Source organism: Rhineura floridana, chromosome 1 (assembly GCF_030035675.1).
Source record: "Rhineura floridana isolate rRhiFlo1 chromosome 1, rRhiFlo1.hap2, whole genome shotgun sequence".
Lineage (NCBI taxonomy): Eukaryota > Metazoa > Chordata > Lepidosauria > Squamata > Rhineuridae > Rhineura > Rhineura floridana.
The window spans coordinates 84773971-84796167 of record NC_084480.1 but is presented as its reverse complement, the minus strand read 5'-3'; the positions used below and the strand labels follow the sequence as shown (position 1 = coordinate 84796167).

At 45.7% G+C, this 22197-nt stretch overlaps 1 protein-coding gene across 2 annotated transcripts in view; it reads right to left on the bottom strand.

Annotated features, from left to right (window-relative positions):
* MEGF10 (multiple EGF like domains 10) overlaps positions 1-22197 on the bottom strand; it is a 220299-nt gene that overhangs the window by 21598 nt on the left and 176504 nt on the right. For both annotated transcript variants that reach the window (XM_061625273.1, XM_061625282.1), the window contains 3 exons: positions 20804-20938; positions 11559-11687; positions 162-290 (listed from right to left, as the gene is read on the bottom strand). In XM_061625273.1, coding sequence (XP_061481257.1) covers positions 162-290; positions 11559-11687; positions 20804-20938 — 393 coding nt within the window. The remainder of the gene's footprint in view (positions 1-161; positions 291-11558; positions 11688-20803; positions 20939-22197) is intronic.

Sequence of the window (22197 nt, the reverse complement as noted above, 5' to 3'; positions counted from 1 at the left end):
ACCTTAACCACTACACCACACTGGCTCTCTTGAAATAACCTAGATGTAAGCTAATAGTGCAAACATATTCTTCTGGCTTCAATAGGAGTTCCTGGATTATAATTTCCATACTACTAACTATGTCTGACACACAGGGACAGAGGTATATACTTGGAACTCACTTTGCGTACAGTAGAGACCAGTCCATCCCGGTGTACATTTACACTCCCCATCATAAGCACTACAGTGAGCTCCGTTGTGGCAGTTGCAGGTATGGATACAATTTGGGCCCCAATGGGAAGGAGGACAAGCTGAAACAATAAAAATAAATTAGTATTATTTGACAGAAAACAACACAGCTGTGGAGCACTGAGCCACTTAGCCAAGGTCACTACAGGTGTTTGTGAATCTTATTCATCTAAACTCAATAAGAACATAATTTATATATAGCATTTCTCAGTTAAACTCAAATTATTATGAAAATGGAAATGGACTGCCTTCAAGTCGTTTCCGATTTATGATGACCCTGTGAATAGGGTTTTCATGGTAAGCGGTATTCAGAGGAGGTTTACCATTGCCTTCCTCTGAGGCTAAGAGGCAGTGACTAGCCCAAGGTCACCCAGTGAGCTTTATGGCTGTGTGGGGATTCAAACCCTGGTCACCCAGGTTGTAGTCTAACACTGTAACCACTACACCATTCCCTATGTGGATTTTTGTATTTACAGCAGCACAACATACATTAAAAATTCTGCTGCAGTATGTGGCTTGTTACACTGATTTTCCTTGTCTGCAAATTGTAGCCATGTTACATTGTAATTCTGTGTGTGCAAAGTATAGAGTGGGGGAAACATGTAAAACTCCAATGCTTTTCCCATTGTTTCTTTCTGTTTATATCTGAAAGTACCATAGTCAAAGCGCTATGACGGCTTCAGCTTTATACACTTAGAACTAGGGTTTGCACTGACCACAAGATTTGGTTTGGACCACAATTCAACACTTCTGAAAAAAGCCAGATTCATTCCAAGTTGCTTTGTAGACAGCCTGCTTCAGCTTGGGATCCCTCTGAGTCTGCTTCTTTTGCCCCCTTCACTATTGGGAAATTTTAAAATGGCTAAAACTGTTTTTCCTTTTGACAGAAGTGGATAACATTTGCAGGCACATGAAGCTCCTCTAGAGCAGATAAAACCTACCAAATTACTGGCAAATGGATCCAGGGGCTTTTTTGCTGGGCACTTTTAAATTTTTATTTTTTTAGAAAAGGAAGCATCAGTAATCTTTTAATTTTGGAGCAGAACTGGAAGCAATGTACAGGGCAAGGCAATCCTTTCTGAGGGTGGGATCCTACCAAATCTCAAAATTAGAGCTCTGTGGGTTTCCTGCAAGCAAAGCAGTTACAGTTTTGGGTTGCACTTCATTTCCCCATTCCCATTCACTATCAGGAAACTAAACACAGCTATATTTTTTTTCTTTTCACAGACATGGATAAATTTACAGGCATAGTAACTCTCCAGAGTGGATAAAGCCAACCAAACTACAGGCAAATAGGTCCACTGGCTTTTGTGCTGGGCAACTTTAAAGTTTGGTTTTTATGTTTAAAAGAAAAAATCTATTTGCAACAGTATTTGGGGCAGAACTGGATGAGATTTGCATACAAGGTTGCCCTTTCAGAAGGCACAACTCTTGCCAAATTTCATGAGGATGCGACCATGGTTTTCCTGCAATGATAGCTGTTAACAGTTTTGGGTGGATTAAAAAGGAATCACTTAATCTTTCCTAGTATTTTGTGGGCTATTTCAAAATCATTCACTTTGATTACAGTCATGACAGAACTGTCCCTCTACCCTCTCCGCATTCCAATGTTTGATCTCCTTTTTCCTGTCATCCTGCCCAGTGCCAGCACCAGACTGCAGTGGGCCCTTGGGCACCACACTGCAGTGGACTCTCAAAGGTGGAAGCAGTGGCAATGTGGAAGCACTACCACCACTGCTGGAGGCTTAAATAGGCCCAAGCCATGTCGGTGTTAGTGTGCTGTGTGCACGTGCCTGCCATCACCCAAGATGGCAAGCATGCACATGCAATATGTTGACATGGTGATGGAGTGACATGGGAAGTGGTCTGACCAGCCTGTGCCGGTGTGGGGGGGGTGTTGCTTCAAAGGGTGGCTTCCGCTCCGCAATTCATGCCAGCATGGGCACACAAATTGCAGAGTGGGAGCTACACATGGTCAGCTGCAGGGGTCCTTGTCCAGTGCCCAACTTTTCCATCCAACCTGGGGCCAGGCCTGATCCTACAGGATCTACTAAAAGCATCTACTATGTTTTTTAAAACATCTGGATCACCAAGACACTCTGAAGGACTTCAGGGACCCCTGCTTTTACTTATACTACCCTGTACAGATCCCACTTTATCTCTGTTGTTGTTGTTGTTGTTATGTGCCTTCAAGTCGACTACGACTTATGGCGACCCTATGAATCAGCGACCTCCAAGAGCATCTGTAATGAACCACCCTGTTCAGATCTTGTCAGTTCAGGTCTGTGGCTTCCTTTATGGAATCAATCCATCTCTTGTTTGGCCTTCCTCTTTTTCTACTCCCTGCTGTTTTTATCTCTGACAAGCCCAAAATTCCTCTGAAGCATTCCACATCACCTTGGGATAGAGGATTTGTCAGAATCTGATGCATACCCCTGCTTATAACATCTGTGCAATATATTCTCAATGTATACATAAAGGTTAAAGGTTTTGCATTCAAGTTATAGGCATGGAAAATGCAAACAGCATGCTGTGTGAAAATGGTATTTTGGTCAGATCCTTAAAATATCCCACTCTCCATACAATATTTTTAAATAGTTCAGTTGAAGTGCCTTGAATTCACACAGAATCTTGATAATTTGGGCTTTAGGCTGCTTAAATATATTAATATACTAGGATTAAAAGGGAAATTGCATGGAAGATCCTTGCACTCCCATGAAAGGTACTTAGAATAGGGTGGGGGAAGGTTCCCAATAATGGCACTGCTCCTCTAGTTGGGCATACCACACTCCTTGGGATGGCAAATGGGTGGCATCATGTAGCCAAGTGGATTTAGACAGAGGTAAACATACCAGCAAAATTCTCCCAAGCTGGGCTCAAAGAATTTGGGGGGCAAAGAGAATACCTCTCTTTCAAAGGAGAGGCAGATTTTACAAAGCCACAAATTATTCTAGGCTTGGATTAAAGTCTGAACTAGAAAAAAAAATCCTGGTTTCCTTCCCTGCTAGCTATCCCCAGAACATCCTTCTTGATGGTTCCTGACTCCCTAAGACATCTTATCTCCCTTCCCTTTATTACCTGGCCAGCAGTGGTGGGAACAGCCATAGCTCATGAGGTCAGCAGAGGGTGGAAGGCTGTTCAAGGAGGAAGGGCCTTTGGGATCTGTTGTCTTCCTAAGTACTACTGTGGCATGCACTAGGGCAAGGGGACAAACGGACAAACCTCCATCCTCACTGATGCTCTTACCATGCCAGTGGCCAAACAAGTAAAGGCAAGAGCATTCTGAAAAGTGGGTAGACTGGAAGGGAGTGGTCATTTTCTGAGCCTTCGCTTAGCTTGTTCTGAACTCAGACAATATTAGAGTATATTCAAGGCAAGCAGAGGAGGGCTTGCCCATCTCTAGATAGAGGAACGGTGCAAGTGAGATGTAAGCACTATGTGGACTGCAGCAGTTAGGCAGACTCAGAATACATACCCAATCCCTGAAAAAGTATCCAACCAAATGTGTCTTAAGGGCAAATTTGTAGTGATTGGACCATTGGTCTCACCTGAAGGGTGATTTTCATAGGAGGTAGGCCATCAAAGCGGGTAGTGACTCCACCTATCGTCCGAAGGCAAGAATGTTTCTGAAGTCAAGACTAGGGGCGTCAGGCCCCTCCCACTCTCCAGTTCATTCGCAGCGAGTCCAAAGAGAGATATCTAAAAATGCAGGGAAAAAAGGCCAACGGGCCTACCAGCAAGAACATAACACAATAGCAACATTCATAATAATATGATTCTAACATGACCGTACTAGGAGTCTTGACTTCACTAATAAATGTAATAAAATAGTGTAACATAACAGGGATAGATGGCCGTCTGGAGGCTAAGATAATATCAATAAGAGCGTCAGACAGTCCAGCCGACCTCAAACGTCCCCGTTCAAAAGCCACGCTGTTAGATTGAGCCAAGTGGGATCCTGATGCCATACTGGACCCTGGGATAGAAGATCTGGCCTGACTGGAAGTGTCCAGGTATCTGTCACCGACATTGCAAGAAGATCCGAGAACCACGGTCGGCGTGGCCAATATGGTGCTATCAGAACCAACTGTGCACTCTTGCTCCGCGCCTTCCGCAGTGTTTTGGCTAACAGCGGTATGGGAGGGAAGGCATACAAAAGACCGTCTGGTCACGGTATGGACAGAGCATCCACTGCTTCCGCTGCTGTGTCCAGGTATCTGGCAAAGTACCTGGGAAGCTGGTAATTGCGACTGGAAGCAAACAAGTCGATCGAGAAGACATCGAACCGACGCTGGAGACGCTGGAATATGGTCGGATGAAGTTTCCATTCTCCCGGACTGAGCTGTTGTCTGCTGAGCCAGTCTGCTGTCACATTCCAAATCCCTCTGAGATGCTCTGCTTTTAGGGATTGTAGATGTTGTTCTGCCCAGACGAAGATGAGGGAAGCTAGGTCCTGCAGAGGATGGGACCTGGTGCCCCCCTGTCTGTTCAAATGTGATTTTACACACATGTTGTCCGTTCAAATGAGGACATGGTCCAAAGGGAACAGAGACTGAAAATGAAGTAGAGCTAGGTGGACCGCCTTGAGCTCCAGCCAATTGATGTTCTGAGTCTGCTCTGCTGTGGACCAAACTCCCTGAACGTACTGGGAGTTGCAGTGTGCTCCCCAGCCGATGAGACTGGCATCCGTGGTGACAACAGTCCTGCGAGGTTCTCTGAATGGAGTGCCTCTGGAAAGATGTTGGACCCTCATCCACCAGCGGAATGAAAGGCGCAGTGTGGGGCTCAGAGGAACTGTGCGATGATTGGAGTTGGCAATGTCCTGTTGAAAAGGCAACAAAGCCCACTGAAGGTGGCGAGAGTGGGCTCGAGCCCATGGCACAATGTGGATGGTAGAGATGAACATTCCAAGCACCCTGGCTAGAAGCATGACGTCTGCGGTTGTTTGTTGCATCAAAGACCTCGCGATGTTTGTGATGGCAGTTATGCGATCTGGAGACAGAAACACCATCGCCTGCAGGGTGTCCAACATTGCCCCTAGATGTAGTAGGCATTGGGTCGGTTGAAGATGGCTTTTGTCGAAGTTGACAAGCCAGCCATAGGCCTCTGCCCTGGAAACGTCGGTTCCAGGTTCCCCTGAAAGAATTGGAGTCATAGGATCGGAAGTCGTGGCCTCGTTCTCCTGGCCGCGTTCCTCGAAAGGGCTGGTTAGTGCGGAAAGAGGGAAATCGCCTGAAAGGTCTATGATCGATGTTCTTGACAGTGGCTAAGACCGGTTTGTGAGCGTCTTTGGGATCAACCAGCACTGCCTTTAGAGCTTCCTTGCCGAAGAGCAAAGATCCAGTGTAAGGAGCTCTAGAAAGATGCACTCTGGCTGTAGAGTCAGCTTGCCAGTGGCGAAGCCAGAGGGTCCGTCGAGCGACTATTTGAGCCGTCATGGCTCGTACCCCCAGTTGAGTGGAATCCAAAGTGGCATCAGCCACAAACGCCGCTGTCTTGCGCAACTTAATCAATGATTGTCTGAGAGAAACAGGATCAGGGGTAGGGTCCTCTAGCATATCATCCAGCCACATCATTGCTGCCCTGGAGAAGACGGGAGCTGATGCGGAGGCTCGCATGGAGAAGGCAGTGGCCTCATGATTTTTGTGGAGAGCGAAGTCTAATCTTCACTCAGTAGCATCCTTTAGTTGGGATTCTCCTTCCCTAGGCAAAAGAGATCGCGAAACTAGGCTAGCGATCGGCTCATCTATGCCGGGAACGGCCAGCTTGGAGGCAAATTCAGGAGCCAGGGAGTAAAGCTTGTCAGCCAGGTTTTTGAAGCGGCGAGTTTGGAATGGATGAGACCATTCTTCGGTGGCCAGTTTAGCGATGGGATCCGGCACCGGGATGTAATGCTCAGTAGGTGCAGGGGATGTGAGAACCCTGGCCCCTTTAATAGCTGGAGCGGCAGCTGTTGGGGGCGCAGCTTGGAGACCAAGGGTGTTAACTACCCTGCGAGCTAGAGGTTGATAGTCTTAGTTGCCTTAGATGGTTGTGGCTTGGCTGTCTGAGACATGTCTGGCTGTTCCGCCATCTTATATTCACTATGGGTGCAGTACACAGCCACAGCGGGGGCAGAATGTAGAGACCCGAACAGGCGCAGTACACGACCACAGAGGGGGTAGAATGCACTGGCAGATGGCTAAGTACACGGCCACAGAGGGGGCAGAATGTACGATGGTAACAGTGTCTATATAATGCAGACTAAAGTTCAGGCTTGGTACACGGCCACAGAGGGGGCAGAATGTACGAGGTAACAGCGTCAATATAATGCAGACTAGACTTCAGGCTTGGTACACAGCCACAGAGGGGGCAGAATGTACAGTATAGACCGCCCTGGAACACGGCCACGGGGGGGGCAGAATGTACAGTTCAAATAAGTTGTGTTTTGTACAGGGGCAACTGGCTGGGACATGGCCACAAGTGGGGCAGAATGTCCAGTTCAAACAGCTTGCGCAGTATCAGCCGCCTAGTACACGGCCACGAGTGGGGAAGAATGTACAGTTCAAATAGTTTGGTGCACAGCCACAGCCTTGATAGAGCAGTCACAGAAGTACATTAATCCGAAGGTTGCCAGAGCCAACAGCAGGAGACGTGTGGTAGAGGAATCAGTTGAACTATGGAAAAAAGGGTGGGAAAATTGGCCAATCAGGAAAGGCTTGTGGGGATGAAGAGGCAATGGCGGTCCCCTCAGAGCACTAGCGAACGAAATAACGGCCGCCAAGTTGAAAAAAGGAAAGGCTCTGGAGCCACGGGTATGGAGGGCTCGATCGCGGCTGTAAAAGCCAGGATAAGGGGTCTGCTACGGAGACGGCCGGCAGAATCCCCAGTAGATTGAAGGCTTAGGAAGCCTGATTAAGCTGCAGTCGCAGCGGCGGGCGATGGGCGCGGCGAGATTTAAAGCTGCCGAAGAGCAAGCTGGGGGAGGGGGGACAGTGACAAAATGAGAAGCTGCAGTTGCAGGCGCTAGGATGAACCGCCGCGACGGAGAAGCCGCGGTCGAACTGGGGAGGCAGCGACCCAAACGGCCAGGAAAAAGGGAGCCGCAAGAGCAGGCTCCTGTGGGGGACGTGAATAAGCAGCGAAATCAGCCGGGAGCTGCAGCCGCAAGCTCCCGTTGAGGGAAGAGAGAACCGCAGCTGTGGTCTCTCTGAGGGCCGTGATACTAAAAACTGAACAGAAAAAGGAAAAAACGGCCCAGGCAAGGGAAAACCTCCCCCAAGGATTCCCCAGGAAAACAGACGACGTAAAAAGCAAGACAGAGGGAAGGGAAGTGTGAAATACACAAACACTGAAACCTCCACACCCTGTCAGCCAAAAAACACAAACACAGAAAACACAAACGACTTAGCTAGATTCTAGGCTAGAAAAATCAAACTTGTTCGGTACGAAGGCAAGAATGAACTGGAGAGTGGGAGGGGCCTGACGCCCCTAGTCTTGACTTCAGAAACATTCTTGCCTTCGGACGATAGGTGGAGTCACTACCCGCTTTGATGGCCTACCTCCTATGGAAAATTCTCCTATTCCACCAGTGTAAGAGGGATGGAAACTCACTTTCCAGTTCCAAGTGTGATCAATGTCAAACTCAATCATCTGGAGTGGTGCACTATCCAATGCACCCTGGGGTTACATTGATATCTAAAATTACCATGATTGTGACCCATAGAATCTGTTGCATGCTGGACCCTATGCAACGAATGGATCTATTTAGATCAAATATAGTTTGCTTATGTGTTATTTGTGGTGGTGGGGTGTCTATGGCTCAAAAGCCCAATTTTTTAAAAGAACACTCCTTAAAATGTAACAACTGGAAGGAATATAATCAATAATTTATTGATTTGGGTCTTATCCTTTTATGGGAAAATGCTGGTGGGGGGCTTAGAATGTTAAGTCACATACACAGACATCTTTAAGAAGTCTTTACAGAGATCACACTGAAGTAATATTAAAGTAATGGGATCACTACTTTCTATAAGAACTAAAGGCCTTAACATAAGTCAAATAAAACTCCCTTTTCTTGGTCTAAAGGTCAGTCTGGGTAGAGATTCCCATTCATTCTACTGGCATATTTTTTCTTATTGCTCTATATCAATTTTCCATTATCAGAAAGTAATGAATTATACTGATTAATTCTGAAGATAAAGAGACATAACAATGCCAAAGTGTTTTAATTAAAATTTTCCTAAGTAACTAATACAAAACATTAATTTATGGAAATAAACATTAAAATTATTAACAAAAACATTTTGATAAGACACATTAGTACTTGTCCCCAAAAAGACAAGTGTGTATTTGTACACTCTGTGGGTATTTTTTAAACATCTAAAATAGTACATGAAACATCCAACAGTGTGGCAGTCATATGTAACATTATGCAATATCTACAATGCAAAGAAAATGATAAAAATTAGTGATATGTAGGATAATAATTTAATTTTTAAAACCATTATATTTCAAGTTTTGTAAATGGACCAGATGTTGCAAAGCAATGGGACAGCCAGTTAATCTCTGTTAGACAAACCATGAGGAATGTGAACCAATGAGGCATGTTAAAAGGAGTACCATCATCTTGAAAACAAAATAGGTATCCTACACTCTTGGTTCTCACACATTGCTGCAACTTTTACTGAAACTCTGCATGTAAACATTAATCAAGTCTGGGCTATCAACCCTTACAGCTGGTTCTGCTACACCCAATAGGTAATTCCACTGGCTACTGATTCAATCAGTCCTAAGTAAACCACAGTAGGAAGTCCGTACTCATTGTGCAAATGTAAATTATGCAAATGTACAGAGTTCAGTAACAATACCGCTTTGGTGAGGCAAGGCAGATTTTACAGTACCTTGCTTGGAATTATGAACCAGAATAGAAGCAAAGACAGAAAGAGGGAATATCTCCCAAACGGTGTTTCCCTCCACCTGATATTCATTCATGACACCTTCATCATCTTGATCTATGAGCAGGAGACCCTTTAAAATTCCACCAGGACTTTAGAAGCTTCCACTCTACTATGAACCTGAGAATGGGCTTATCAATGCATCAGTTCCAGTTTCTAGATACTATTTTGCAACTATGAGAACCACATTATACCAGAAACCCATTGATCACTGCAAACATACCTACATACTTCCATTTAGAGCACACTACACAATCTATTGTTGATAGCCAATTGCTACAGTGTAACAACATTTCCTCCAGTTCTTTGGACAAGGACTCATATAAAATGGATTTCCACCAGGCATTCCCAATACTACAATGCCCAGCCAATAAAGTGTGTTTGTGGGGGGGATAGGTTGACAATATCAAACTGGTACACAGGAATAATTACAGTGGGATAGGGCCAAAAGAATAACTAGCAGAACATCACCTGTTGTCACCCACTACACCCAGCTAAAATCATTCCAATGTGAAATCCAACAGCCTATTTGGAATAACTATACGTCTTGCTCATAGGCCTTAGGCAGCAGGACTGATGTTGCTTGCAGACAAAACCCTAATTTAAAATAGCTATTGATGAGCAACAACAGACTACCTAGCAAAGATACAAACCAGGGACCAGACCTAGAAACCTGGATGCCAATTCTGTCCCAATGTCAACTTTGGCAAAACTATTTCAGGACCTAATACAAACCCAGGGACCAGACCTAGAAACCTGGATGCCAATTCTGTCCCCATGCCTACTTAGGCAAAACTATTACAGGACCTAAAAATGAGTCATACTGTCAGGAGCTCATTCACATGTTCATCATCCAACATGGCACATGAAATAGAATCATAGAATTGTAGAGTTGGAAGGGGCCTATCCCTTCCAACTCATCCTGCCCAATGCAGGAATCCAAATTAAAGCACACCCATCAGGTAGCTGTCCAGCTGCTTCTTGAATGTCTCCAGTGTTGGACAGCCCACCACGTCCCTAGGTAATTGGTTCCATCTAACAGTTAGGAAGTTTTTCATGAAGTTCAGTTGAAATCCGGCTTCCTGTAACTTGAGCCCATAATTCTGTGTCCTGCACTCTGAGACGATTGAGATCTTGGCCCTTCTCTGTGTGGCAACCTTTCAGGTACTTGAACAGTGCTATCATATCTCCCCTCAGTCTTCTTTTCTCAAGGCTAAACATGCCATTGAACATAAATATAACCATATATGACACTGCCTTATACTGAGTCAGACTACTGATTCATCTAGCAGCGTTGCCTACTCTGATTGGCAGCAGTTCTCCAAGTGTCATGCAGATATTGTTTCCATCACTTGCCTCTTGAGCCTTTTAACTGAACATATCAGGGATTAAACCTGGACACTTCTGTGTGAAAAGCATATGCTTTATCATTGATCTATAGCCCCTCCCCTAAATAATACCAATAATATATTTCTGCATTGTGCAGCTGGCTTGAAAGTCACCATTGTTCAGCAAAGGAATTTCAAAGGGAGACTCCATCTTGCACTTGCTGAACCACAGGTTATCAATAAGGCTACATATACACCATACATTTAAAGTTTACCCCTCAAAGAGCTAAAAGTGCCAGCGCTCTTAACAAGCTACAGTTACCAGGATTCTTTGTAGAAAATAATGTGCTTTAAAAGTATGGTGTGTACGCAGCCTTAGTTTGACCCTCAGGTCTCAGTCAAATCAATGGTTTCTTTTCTATTACTGTTAAATTAGCATAACAAAGCTAGGAAGACTTTTTATTGTTATTGCCTATTGCTGGGCTCTTGAGAATGGTCAACTACCTTGTATACATTTAAGATTTGCAGAGAAATATCACAGACTAAACCACTTTCATTTCATGGCTATTTAACCCCACTGTTTATATCCCCCGCCCCACTATGTATATGGAGAAATATGCCAGTTGAGGATAACACTTCATGCATCTGATAAAGTGGACTCACATCGTCAAAAGCATGTACCGCAGAAAACGTGTCACACAATATTTTTGTTCTACAAAGTTCTATGCATAAAATGCAGGAAGGCATTCATTTGCATGTACAACAAACAGACATTTATGTTCAGAGGAACCATTTAATACTGTATTGGTAGAAACTATATAAATGACTTTATTACAAACTGTGTTAGAAAGTCTGGGTTTCTTTAAAAAAGTGAAATTGCTATGCAAAACTATTGCAAATATTTGATGTACTTTGAAATACAAATAGGTTGAGATCTAATAGCCATGTATGCCTTATTTTTGAGTTTATTACAAAGTGTCTTCAGTGTCTACGAGAAAAATTAAATATAAAGTTAGATTAATGACTTTAACAAAGCCACTGAACAAATAAAAATACTTGTACTTACGCTGAGAACAGTCACTACCAATCCATCCAGGATAACATTGACAAGATCTGTCAATTGGATTACAGGTTCCATTGTTGGTGCATGTGCAAATTCCTGCACACTTCTTCCCGAATCTGCCACTGGGACAGACTGCAGAAAGAAATTATAGGCTTCATGAAGTACACTGTGCTCTTACAGTTCATTTAGTTCAGTGATATTTCTTTTTGTTTTGTTTTTTAAATAGTTATACTGGAGAGATGCCAACAAATGGTGGGAAAGAGGTCATAAGAGGCCATTTGGTGCCTGAATAGACAGCTTCCCTTCCCTATTCCTGGCTTTGCTCAACCAATCATTCCTTTGACTCTTGACTGCCCCATCTGTTCTTCCATGGGTTTCCTTGCCTTTGCCCCCCACTTCAAATTCTCCCATCTTTCAGGTCCCACTGCCTCGTGCTTCTTCCTCTTTTCTTAAATCCCTCAGCTTCCTTTTCTTTAGGCCCTACTTCTTCCTGTGGCCTCCTTCCTCCACTGCTCTTTTCCTTGGCCCCCGGCCTCCTTTCTCTCTTCTCTTCAGCCCCAGTCAGCTATGGGCTTGTGTTCCTCCGCACATTTCTATTGGCCTTGGGACAGATGAATCCTTGCATAAGGAGCCAAATGGTTTTGATATGACTTTTTCCCATTGTTGGATGATTTCCCCCCCATTGTTGGACAATCTCTCTCTCCCTATCCCCAAGGTCACTGCTGTGTCTCATTTGTGGGTTCATGCAGCAGTTCTGGGTTTTGCTCATCTATCCTTATCCAAAGTCATTCCTTTACTCCCATATCGGGTATGCATTGCAGTCATTGCTCTTTATCCAAGGCCATCCAAAAGCAGTTGTTTCATTTGGCTGTATGCAATGGTTGCATAAGAGGAAAGGTGCTCGCATCTTGCGCAAAATATATTTATCTTACCCTCCTTACTTCTAAGCTCTGTTGGCATAAGATCCCTCCTGATTTCAGCCAATGTACATACAATAGAGCCCCTTGTCCAGGGAACCCTGAGCCTTTGGAGAAGGTTTTGAAGAGTGCAGGGGCTGCATGGTGAGGGGGAGAGATAAAGATCAGCTGAGTTGCATGAGCAGACCTTTATTTGTGCAACCATTGTATACAACCCCTTGTTTCATTCTCACTTGGTTCCCAGCATATTAACACTCATTTCCTACTGTGTGGTGGTCACATTATTATTCTTTATTTAATTTGTATCCCGCCCTTCCTCCCAGCAGGAGCCCAGGGCAGCAAACAAGGCACTAAAAACACTTTAAAACATCATAAAAACAAATCTTAAAATACATTAAGACAAAACAGCGTTAAAAACATTTTTAAAACTTTTGTTTAAAAGGGTTAAAAACATTATTAAAAAACATATTAAGCAATTCTGACACAGACACAGACTGGGATAGCTCTCAACTTAAAAGGCTTGTTGAAAAAGAAAAGTCTTCAAAAGGCGCCAAAAAGATAGCAGAGACGGCGTCTGCCTAATATTCAAAGGGAGGGAATTCCACAGGGTAGGTGCTGCCACACTAAAGGTCCGTTTCCTATATTGTACAGAACGAACCTCCTGATAAGGTGGTATCTGCAGGAGGCCCTCACCTGCAGAGTGGACCATTGGTCTCACCTGAAGGGTGATTTTCCTATGAGGACGGACATCACAACGGGTTAAAGCTCCACCTATCGTGCGAAGGCAAGAATGTCTTTGAAGTCAAGACTAGGGGCGTCAGGCCCCTCCCACTCTCCAGTTCATTCGCAGCGAGTCTAAGGAGATATCTAAAAATACAAGAACAAGGCCAACAGGCCTGGCAGCAGGAAAATAACACAATAGTACCATGCATAGTAACATGACTCCAACATAGTGGTATAACAGAACTAGAAGTCTTGACTTCACTTTTAAATTTAAATATAATAGCGTAACAGTAATATAGAACACATTAGAAAATATATAATCCTCCAACTGGGAGGGTCGTGATGTCCGTCCTCATAGGAAAATCACCCTTCAGGTGAGACCAATGGTCCATTTTCCCTATGAGTCCGGCCATCACAACGGGATGTACCCCAGCAGCCCAAACAGGGAGGGACCACCCACGTGTTAATCGTCATTAAGAACCTGTTGCAACACTCGTCTGCCAAAAGAAGCGTCAGCAGAGGCATAGCGATCAATTTTATAATGCCTTATAAATGAGTGTGGGGTAGACCAGACTGCAGCCCTACAAATATCGGCAACAGGAGCATTAGTGGCAAAAGCAGCCGAAGTGGCAGCTGACCTGGTAGAATGAGCCGTTATACTAGCTGGAACTGACAGCTTAAGAGACTCATATGCTAAAGTAATACATGCCCTTAACCAACGGGATAAGGTAGGATTGGAAACTTTGTGCCCCATAGACCTTGGATGAAAGGATACAAACAGAGACTCAGTTCGTCGTATATCCTGGGTCCTAGACAGGTAGGTCTTGAGAGCCCTCCGGACATCTAACGAATGCCAAGCCTTCTCGAGAGGATGGGTAGGATTCGGGCAAAAGGAAGGCAAAACAATGTCCTGGTTGCAATGGAACACTGAATCAACCTTGGGACGGAAGGAAGGATCAGTTTTCAGTACAACAGAGTCCTTATGGAAGACGCAGAGATGGCGAGCGGAAGACAATGCGCCCAACTCCGAAACTCGTCTAGCAGATGTGATTGTGATCAGGAACAAGACCTTGAAGGACAGTATACGAAGAGGCACAGTCCTGATGGGTTCAAACGGAGGGCGTTGCAAAGCCTGCAGAACCTTCGGCAAACTCCATGAGGGAAACCGATGGACAACAGCCGGACAGCGTAGGGCGACTCCCCTCAAAAAACGTTTGATGAACGGATGTGAGGAAATATGATCTCCAGGAGAGGACACTGAGAGAATGGACGAAAGAGTGGACGCATGTCGACGTAGAGTGTTGGGTCGAAGTCCCATCATAAAGCCGCCATGGAGAAATTGGAGCACCTGATGCACATTGGCCTGGGATGGATCATGGTGGTGGGACTGACACCACTTGGAGAAAGCCACCCAGGTATGTTGATAAATACGGGTGGTAGATGGTCTTCTCGAGGCCAAAATAATATCAATCACAGCGTCAGACAGTCCAGCTGACCTCAAATGTCCCCGTTCAAACGCCACGCTGTTAGATTGAACCAAGTAGGGTCCTGGTGCAGTACTGGACCCTGGGATAGAAGGTCTGGCCTTACTGGAAGTGTCCAAGGATCCATCATTGACATTGCCAGAAGATCTGAAAACCACGGTCGGCGTGGCCAAAATGGTGCTATCAGAACCAGCTGTGCCTTTTCGGTTCGCGCCTTCCTCAAGGTTTTGGCTAACAATGGTATGGGAGGAAAGGCGTACAGTAGACCGTCTGGCCACGGTGTTGTCAGAGCATCCACTGCTTCTGCTGTTGAGTCCAGGTATCGGGCAAAGTACCTGGGAAGCTGGCAATTGCGACTGGAGGCAAACAGGTCGACTGATAGGGCGCCGAACCGACACTGGAGACGATGGAAAATGGCTGGATGAAGTTTCCATTCTCCTGGAAAGACCTGTTGTCTGCTGAGCCAGTCTGCTGTCACATTCCAAATCCCTCTGAGGTGCTCTGCTTTCAGGGATTGTAGATGTTGTTCTGCCCAGACAAAGATGAGGGAGGCTAAGTCCTGCAGAGGACGAGACCTGGTGCCCCCCTGTCTGTTCAAATGTGATTTTACACACGTGTTGTCTGTTCGAATGAGCACATGATGCAAAGGGAACAGAGACTGAAAATGACATAGAGCTAAGTGGACAGCCTTTAGCTCCAACCAGTTGATGCTTTGGGATTGCTCTGTGTTGGACCAAACCCCCTGAACGTACTGGGAGTTGCAGTGGGCTCCCCAACCTATGAGGCTGGCATCTGTGGTTACAACGGTTCTGCGGGGTTCTCTGAACGACGTGCCCTTGGAGAGGTGTTGAACCTTGGTCCACCAGCGGAAGGAGAGGCGCAGTGCAGGGCTCAAGCGAACTTTGCGATGGTTGGAGCTGGCAATGTCTTGTTGAAAAGGCAACAGAATCCATTGAAGGGGCTGAGTGTGGGCTCGAGCCCATGGTACAATGTGGATTGAAGATATAAACATCCCGAGCGCTCTGGCGAGAAGCATGACGTCTGTGGATGTTTGTTGCATCAGGGACCTTGCGATGCTTATGATGGCAGTGATGCGATCTGGAGCCAAGAAGACCATTGCCTGCAGGGTGTCCAACATTGCCCCTAGATGTAGTAGGCGTTGGGTTGGTTGGAGATGGCTTTTGTCGAAGTTGACAAGCCAGCCGTAGGCCTGCAAAACATTGAGGGTGATCATTAAATGATGATGAGCCAGTTCCTCCGACTTGGCCCGTATTAGCAAATCATCCAAATATGGGTAGATATGAACCCCTTGGGTCCGGAGGTAAGGGGATGAGTAGCACCTTGGTAAACACTCTTGGAGCAGAGGAGAGGCCGAATGGCATCGCTCTATATTGAAAATGCTGGTGGCCAAAGGCAAATCGAAGAAACTTTCTGTGGGCTATGCAAATGGGCACATGGAGATACGCTTCCTTAAGGTCGATAGAAGCCAGGAAGTCTCCTTCATGCAGACTCTCCGTAATGGAGTGGAGTGATTCCATTTTGAACCTGCGATATGTTACAAAATGGTTGACAAACTTGAGGTCCAAGACCGCCCTCCATGATAAATCTCGTTTTGGCACAGCAAATAGGAGGGAGTACACCCCTTCCGACCTCTCAGATGTGAGAACTGGCTCTATCGCCGCTATGTCCAAGAGGTGGTGTATAGCTGTCTGCATAATGTTGTGCCTGGCTGGTGCCCTTGGGCAAGGAGACGGGTGGAATCTGTCTGATGGGGTTGCCCAGAACTCTATGGTATAACCATAACTGAAAAGGTCCCTGATCCAGGAGACCTTAGTAAGGCGCAGCCATCGACCTCCAAAATTAAGTAATCTGCCACCTATGGGGAGGGCGTTAAGACTACTTGCGTAGGCGACAGCCTCCCTTATATGAGGACGATGAGTTGCCCCTGCGCCCTTGGTACTGACCTCTGCCCTGGAAGCGTCGGTTCCAGGAGCCCCTGAATGCGTTGGGGTCATAGGGTCTGAAGTCGCGGCCTCGTCCTCCTGGCCGCGTTCCTCGAAAGGGCTGGTTAGAACGGAAGGAAGGGAATCGCCTGAAAGGCCTGTGGTCGCTGTTCTTGACTGTGGCCAGAACCGGTTTGTGGGCGTCTTTTGGATCAACCAGCACTGCCTTTACAGCTTCCTCGCCGAAGAGTAGAGATCCGGAGTAAGGAGCCCTGGACAGATTCAATCTGGCCGCTGAATCAGCTTGCCAGTGGCGAAGCCAGAGGGTGCGACGAGCGACTATTTGAGCCGTCATGGCTCGTGCCCCTAATTGAGTGGCATCCAAAGTGGCATCGGCCACAAAAGCTGCTGTCTTACGCAATTTCAATAGTGCTCTTCTGAGGGTGACAGGATCAGGGTTAGCATCCTCTAGAAGGTCATCCAGCCACATCATAGATGCTCTGGAGAAGATGGAGGCTGAAGCGGAGGCACGCATGGCTAGGGCAGTGGCCTCGTGATTCTTGCGGAGGGCGAAGTCTATTTGTCGCTCAGTAGTGTCTTTTAGGTGGGATTCCCCTTCCCTGGGCAAAAGCGATCGTGAAACGAGGCGAGCGATTGGTTCATCTATGCCAGGGACATCTAACTTGGTGGCAAAGTCCGGGGCTAGGGTGTAAAGTCTGTCAGCCAGGTTCTTGAAGCGTCGAGCTTTGAGTGGATGGGCCCATTCTTCAGAGGCTAATTTGGTAATTAGGTCCGGCACCGGGATGTAGTGTTCAGTAGGTGCAGGGGATTTGAGGACCTTGGCCCCTTTGATAGCTGGGGCGGGCGAAGTTGAAGGCGCAGTCTGGAGACCAAGGGTATTAACTACCCTGCGTGCTAGCGGCTGATAGTCTGAGGTATTAAACAAGCGATACGATGTATCCTCCTCATGATCTGAATAGTCGCTCCAGTCGTCTCCTTCAACATGGTCAGTGAAGGTTGACTCCTCCACATACGAGGCTTCGTCCGTACATCTGCCTCTGGCTACATCAAAGGGATCTGGTGAACCGGAAGAATGAGCTTCATGGCACGCACGTTGGACCATGTTAAGTGGAGGTATGGCAGGGACTTGTGGTAGTGACTGCATTTGAGTGAAAAATGCCAGCATGGCTTGAAGTTGGGAGAGGAAATCAGGAGACAGCTGCAGACCGGATGTGGCAGATGTATGTGCCTGAGGAACTATTGGAACAGATGATTGGGGCGGTAAAACGGAGGGAGGTTCGTTAGGCGAACACGGGGGAAAGCCAACAAACTCTTCCTCGTCAGAGGCAGCAGCAGGGGAATGGAGAATATCGCTTATGTGTGCCTGTGCTGTGGTGGTGGTTGGCACAGAGACATAACGTGGGCGCTTTGGTTTACTATGGCTGGAAAGATGTTTTGTCTTAGCCAGTGCTTTGGTATGTCTGGTCTTAGTCGTGTTAGAATGTTGTGGCTTGGCTGATTGTGGCATGCCTGGCTGATCTGGCACCATATGGGTTGATGGCGACATGCCTGGCTGTTCTGCCATCTTATATTAACTTGGGTGCAGTACACTGCCACGGAGGGGGCAGAATGTAAAGACCCGAACTGGCACAGCGTACTACCACGGAGGGGGTAGGATACACTGGCAGATGGCGAAGTGCACTGCCACAGAGGGGGCAGAATGCACTGAGGTATCAGTGTTAATGTAATATAGGCTGTTTTAGAGTGGTACACTCAGATTAGTGCTGTAGGCTGGGTTTCAGGTTTGGTTCACGACCTCAGAGGGGGCGGGACCAATATAAATCAGATTTAGTACAGATCAGCCACTAAGAGTAATGCTCCAGCCTTGATCATACAATCCAGCCACTAGGATTAAAGCTTCAGCCTTGATAAAATAATCCAGCCCACTAGGCTTGGACCTCCAGCCTTTATAATATAATCCAGCCACTAAGATTACAGCCACAGTAAAATTGTGTGTAAAGCAGCCCTGTGTAAGTCTGTCTGCAGCACTTATACAACACACATACGGATAGATAGCCTGCAAGGGAGGTATCCGATGGTTAATAAGGGTAACAAAAAAGGCGGGAAATTTGAATTTGAAAAATGGCGCCCGGAAAAAAGAGCGGGAAAAAATGATCCAAAAATGGCGGAGGAAGAAGAAGCAATGGCGGTCACTGGGGGAGGCGCGGGGTCGATAGCCGCACTAGCGGCTCTAAAAAACCCCAACAAGAAGATTGCCTAGAGAAGCCTGTGTCGGAAGAGGCAGCAGAAGGCAAGCCGCTGTCGCCGCCGAGTGAAGAGCTCTTCGTGGCGAAGATCAAAGCTCTCTGCGGCGAAAATCAAAGCTCTCCGCGGTGAAAATTAAATTCACGGAGAGAGAGGGAGAAAGAGAGCCGCAGCACCAGGCTCTGGTGAGGTAGTACACCGGCAGGCTAAAGATGGGTGGCGGGGGAAAAACAAAAAAGAGAGCAGGAAGCCGCAGCCACAAGCTCCCGCAGGGGAGAGAACTGCAGCAGAGGTCTCTCCAAGAGCTCCTCAGAGCACTGCTTGAGACCGCCCGGCACAGGAAAAGATAGAGCCAAGAGCTCCCGATGGATGCAACAGAGCCAGGGGAGAAAGCTCAAAAGCAGCCCAAAAACGAAGAGGACCGCAGCCGCGGTCTCTGTGGGAACCCTCAAATAAGCCTCAAACAAGTAAGGGAAAAAAGAAGCTTAAAGAAAAGCTCAAAATTGGCCAAAAACCTAGAGAACCGCAGCCGCGGTCTCTGGGGGACCCTCAAACTTAAATGGGAAGTTAAACACAGACAGGGAAAGGAAGGACTTGAAGACAAATAAACTTAGCAAAATGCTTCTTGCTACGCTATGGATCCAATCTTGTTCGTACGAAGGCAAGAATGAACTGGAGAGTGGGAGGGGCCTGACGCCCCTAGTCTTGACTTCAAAGACATTCTTGCCTTCGCACAATAGGTGGAGCTTTAACCCGTTGTGATGGCCGGACTCATAGGGAAAATGCAGTGATCGACTGGGTATATAAGGGATAAGACAGTCTTTCAGGTATCCTGATCCTGAGCTGTATAGGGCTTTATACACCAAAACTAGAACCTTGAACTTGGCCTGGTAGCAAATGTGCAGCCAGTGCAATTCTTTCAGTAGCGGGGTGACATGCTGGCGATACCCTGCCCCAGTGAGCAGTCTTGCCGCCGCATTTTGCACCAGCTGCAGTTTCCAGACCAACCTCAAGGGCAGCCCCACATAGAGCGCATTACAGTAATCCAGCCTAGAGGTTACCAGCGCGTTCCACAAATGCTACAGAAGTAATACCAGGCAGGAGAGTGACTGACAACAGAACACTAGAGAAAAAGAAAGGGAAGGTTCTTTCTTTGACTTTGACATCACAGAAGTATTCCCAAATGCTTCCTTCCTCGGAATACGTAAGTAGGCCCTGGTGGTCGGTGGCATTTTTTTGTTAATGTTTTGATTCAACAGCATTGTCACTACTGGGGGATGGAATAATGAAATAGCTGAGAAAAGTTGTGGCAGTATTAGTGTACTGGCTGATGATGTCACAGAAACATTGAAACAAGAATACCTAGACAGCCATGTATGGTGATCCTTCCACGATTCTTAACGTGTACAACTATTTGAGTACAACATTTGTTGCATTCCCCTTCCACCAAGATTTCTCTCCCATCCAGGCCAGCAAAGCAGTGCAGGGCAAGGTGGAAGACAAACGAGGAGACTCATAGACAAGTGAATATGGTTGTAGACCAACATTTTAGTAGAATTCTCAGATATATATATGTTACATTTTAAAAGCACATTCTTGTATAAATGCATATTTAAATACAGCTTAACATTATTTGGTGTTCTAGCTATTATTCTGTTAAGTAAAATGTGTACACCATGTGCCAAATTTCCAAAACATGCATTCTTCTCAAAAAGAATAAAAGAATTAAAGAACACCCAAAAGGAATATCTCAAAGTTTATTTTTGAGTTTCTGTATTTAACTACAGAATGGGCTCTATATACAGTAAGGAAAAAAAATATTAAATGCAAAGCTACCATCTGAAAATGTCACTTTGACTGTAAATAGGAGAAAGGGAAAAAACAGTGTATGAATAGAATAACACTGTGATTTGTACCTTCATTGCAGAGAGCTCCTGTGAAACCAGGTAAACAATCACACAATCCAGTCACATGATGACATGGGCCACTGCTGTGGACACACTGGGGGCATGCCTGACTACAGCGATGACCATAAAATCCAGGAGAGCAAACTGAAAGCAGGAAGATTTTAAATTCACCCTTCATTAATACACAACAATGACATATCTTGTACAGTTGCTTTCAATTCACTTGAGAAACATCTGAGAAGCCCTGGTTTGTGCAGGTCACTTGCTTCATAAAGTCAATTGCACCACTGGCATATAAACAAATATACTACTTGAGTAAGAGTATACAAGATCAGCTTGATGTGTATTGAACTTTACCTAAACAGTTGTTACTATTAATGATGATGATGAATGACACATGTATATAATAATAATAACAACAACAACAACAATAATAAAGTATTAGTATTAGTATTAGTATTCAGTCCATAATTATGTCATCACTGTCTATATTGTAGTCTGCATGATTTGGCTGGTTGATATTGGTCATGGCTTGCGGGAAGTGCAGGCAGGAAATAACACAAATGCTGCATTTAATGGCAAGTACCTTGAGCAACTGGCAAGGTGTACAACAGGCCCCAATTAACCTCACTGTCAGCTGACTCTAGGTGAAGTTGCATGGGGATGGTTTGTGGTTCTACTAGACGTACCCCGCTGAACACCGGCTAATGGGGATAAGGGTTTCTGGGTTCCCAACTGGCTTCTTTTTGAGAGCAGGTGAAGAAGGAAGTGACTCAGCCCATGAACCCGAGCCAGGTGGTTTTGCTCTTGATTGGGGCTGGTGGGCAGTTCATACTAAATGGATCCAGTTGGGCTGCCTGTACTTATACATTGAAAGTAATCTGCCCATTGCAGATTTGTTAATAAAGCCATGACCCTGGGAAGGGGGCAATTGTTGTGCTAATGATGATGAATAATGACACATGGAAATAATAATAATAATAATATTACTGTACTCTGAATCATGATAGTCATCATTATGTTTTTAATTACTATGATTATCAGTAGTGTAACAGTTTTCCTCTCTAGCTAGAACTTCAAACTAGCAGTTCCAAACAATACAAGTATAAAATATGTTTTTCAACTCAAGGGCAATCAAAGTGCAGACAGCTATACACTGTTGTGCTTGTTTTCATTCAACTCCTGACTTAAAAAACAAAGTAGACCAATTCATTTTTATGCCAAATACACTAACCCTTTCTTCTTCACAGATTCATCACCATTTGGATTGCCAGAGGAAGAAAGAGCTGTTTGGTAGAATTTCTTTCTTTACATCTCTAGCCTTTTCTGGTATTTCTTTCATGACAAATGAGTATATTAAGCAATGCTTCAAGTTAAGTGCTTGTTGTTAAGCAGCAATTAAC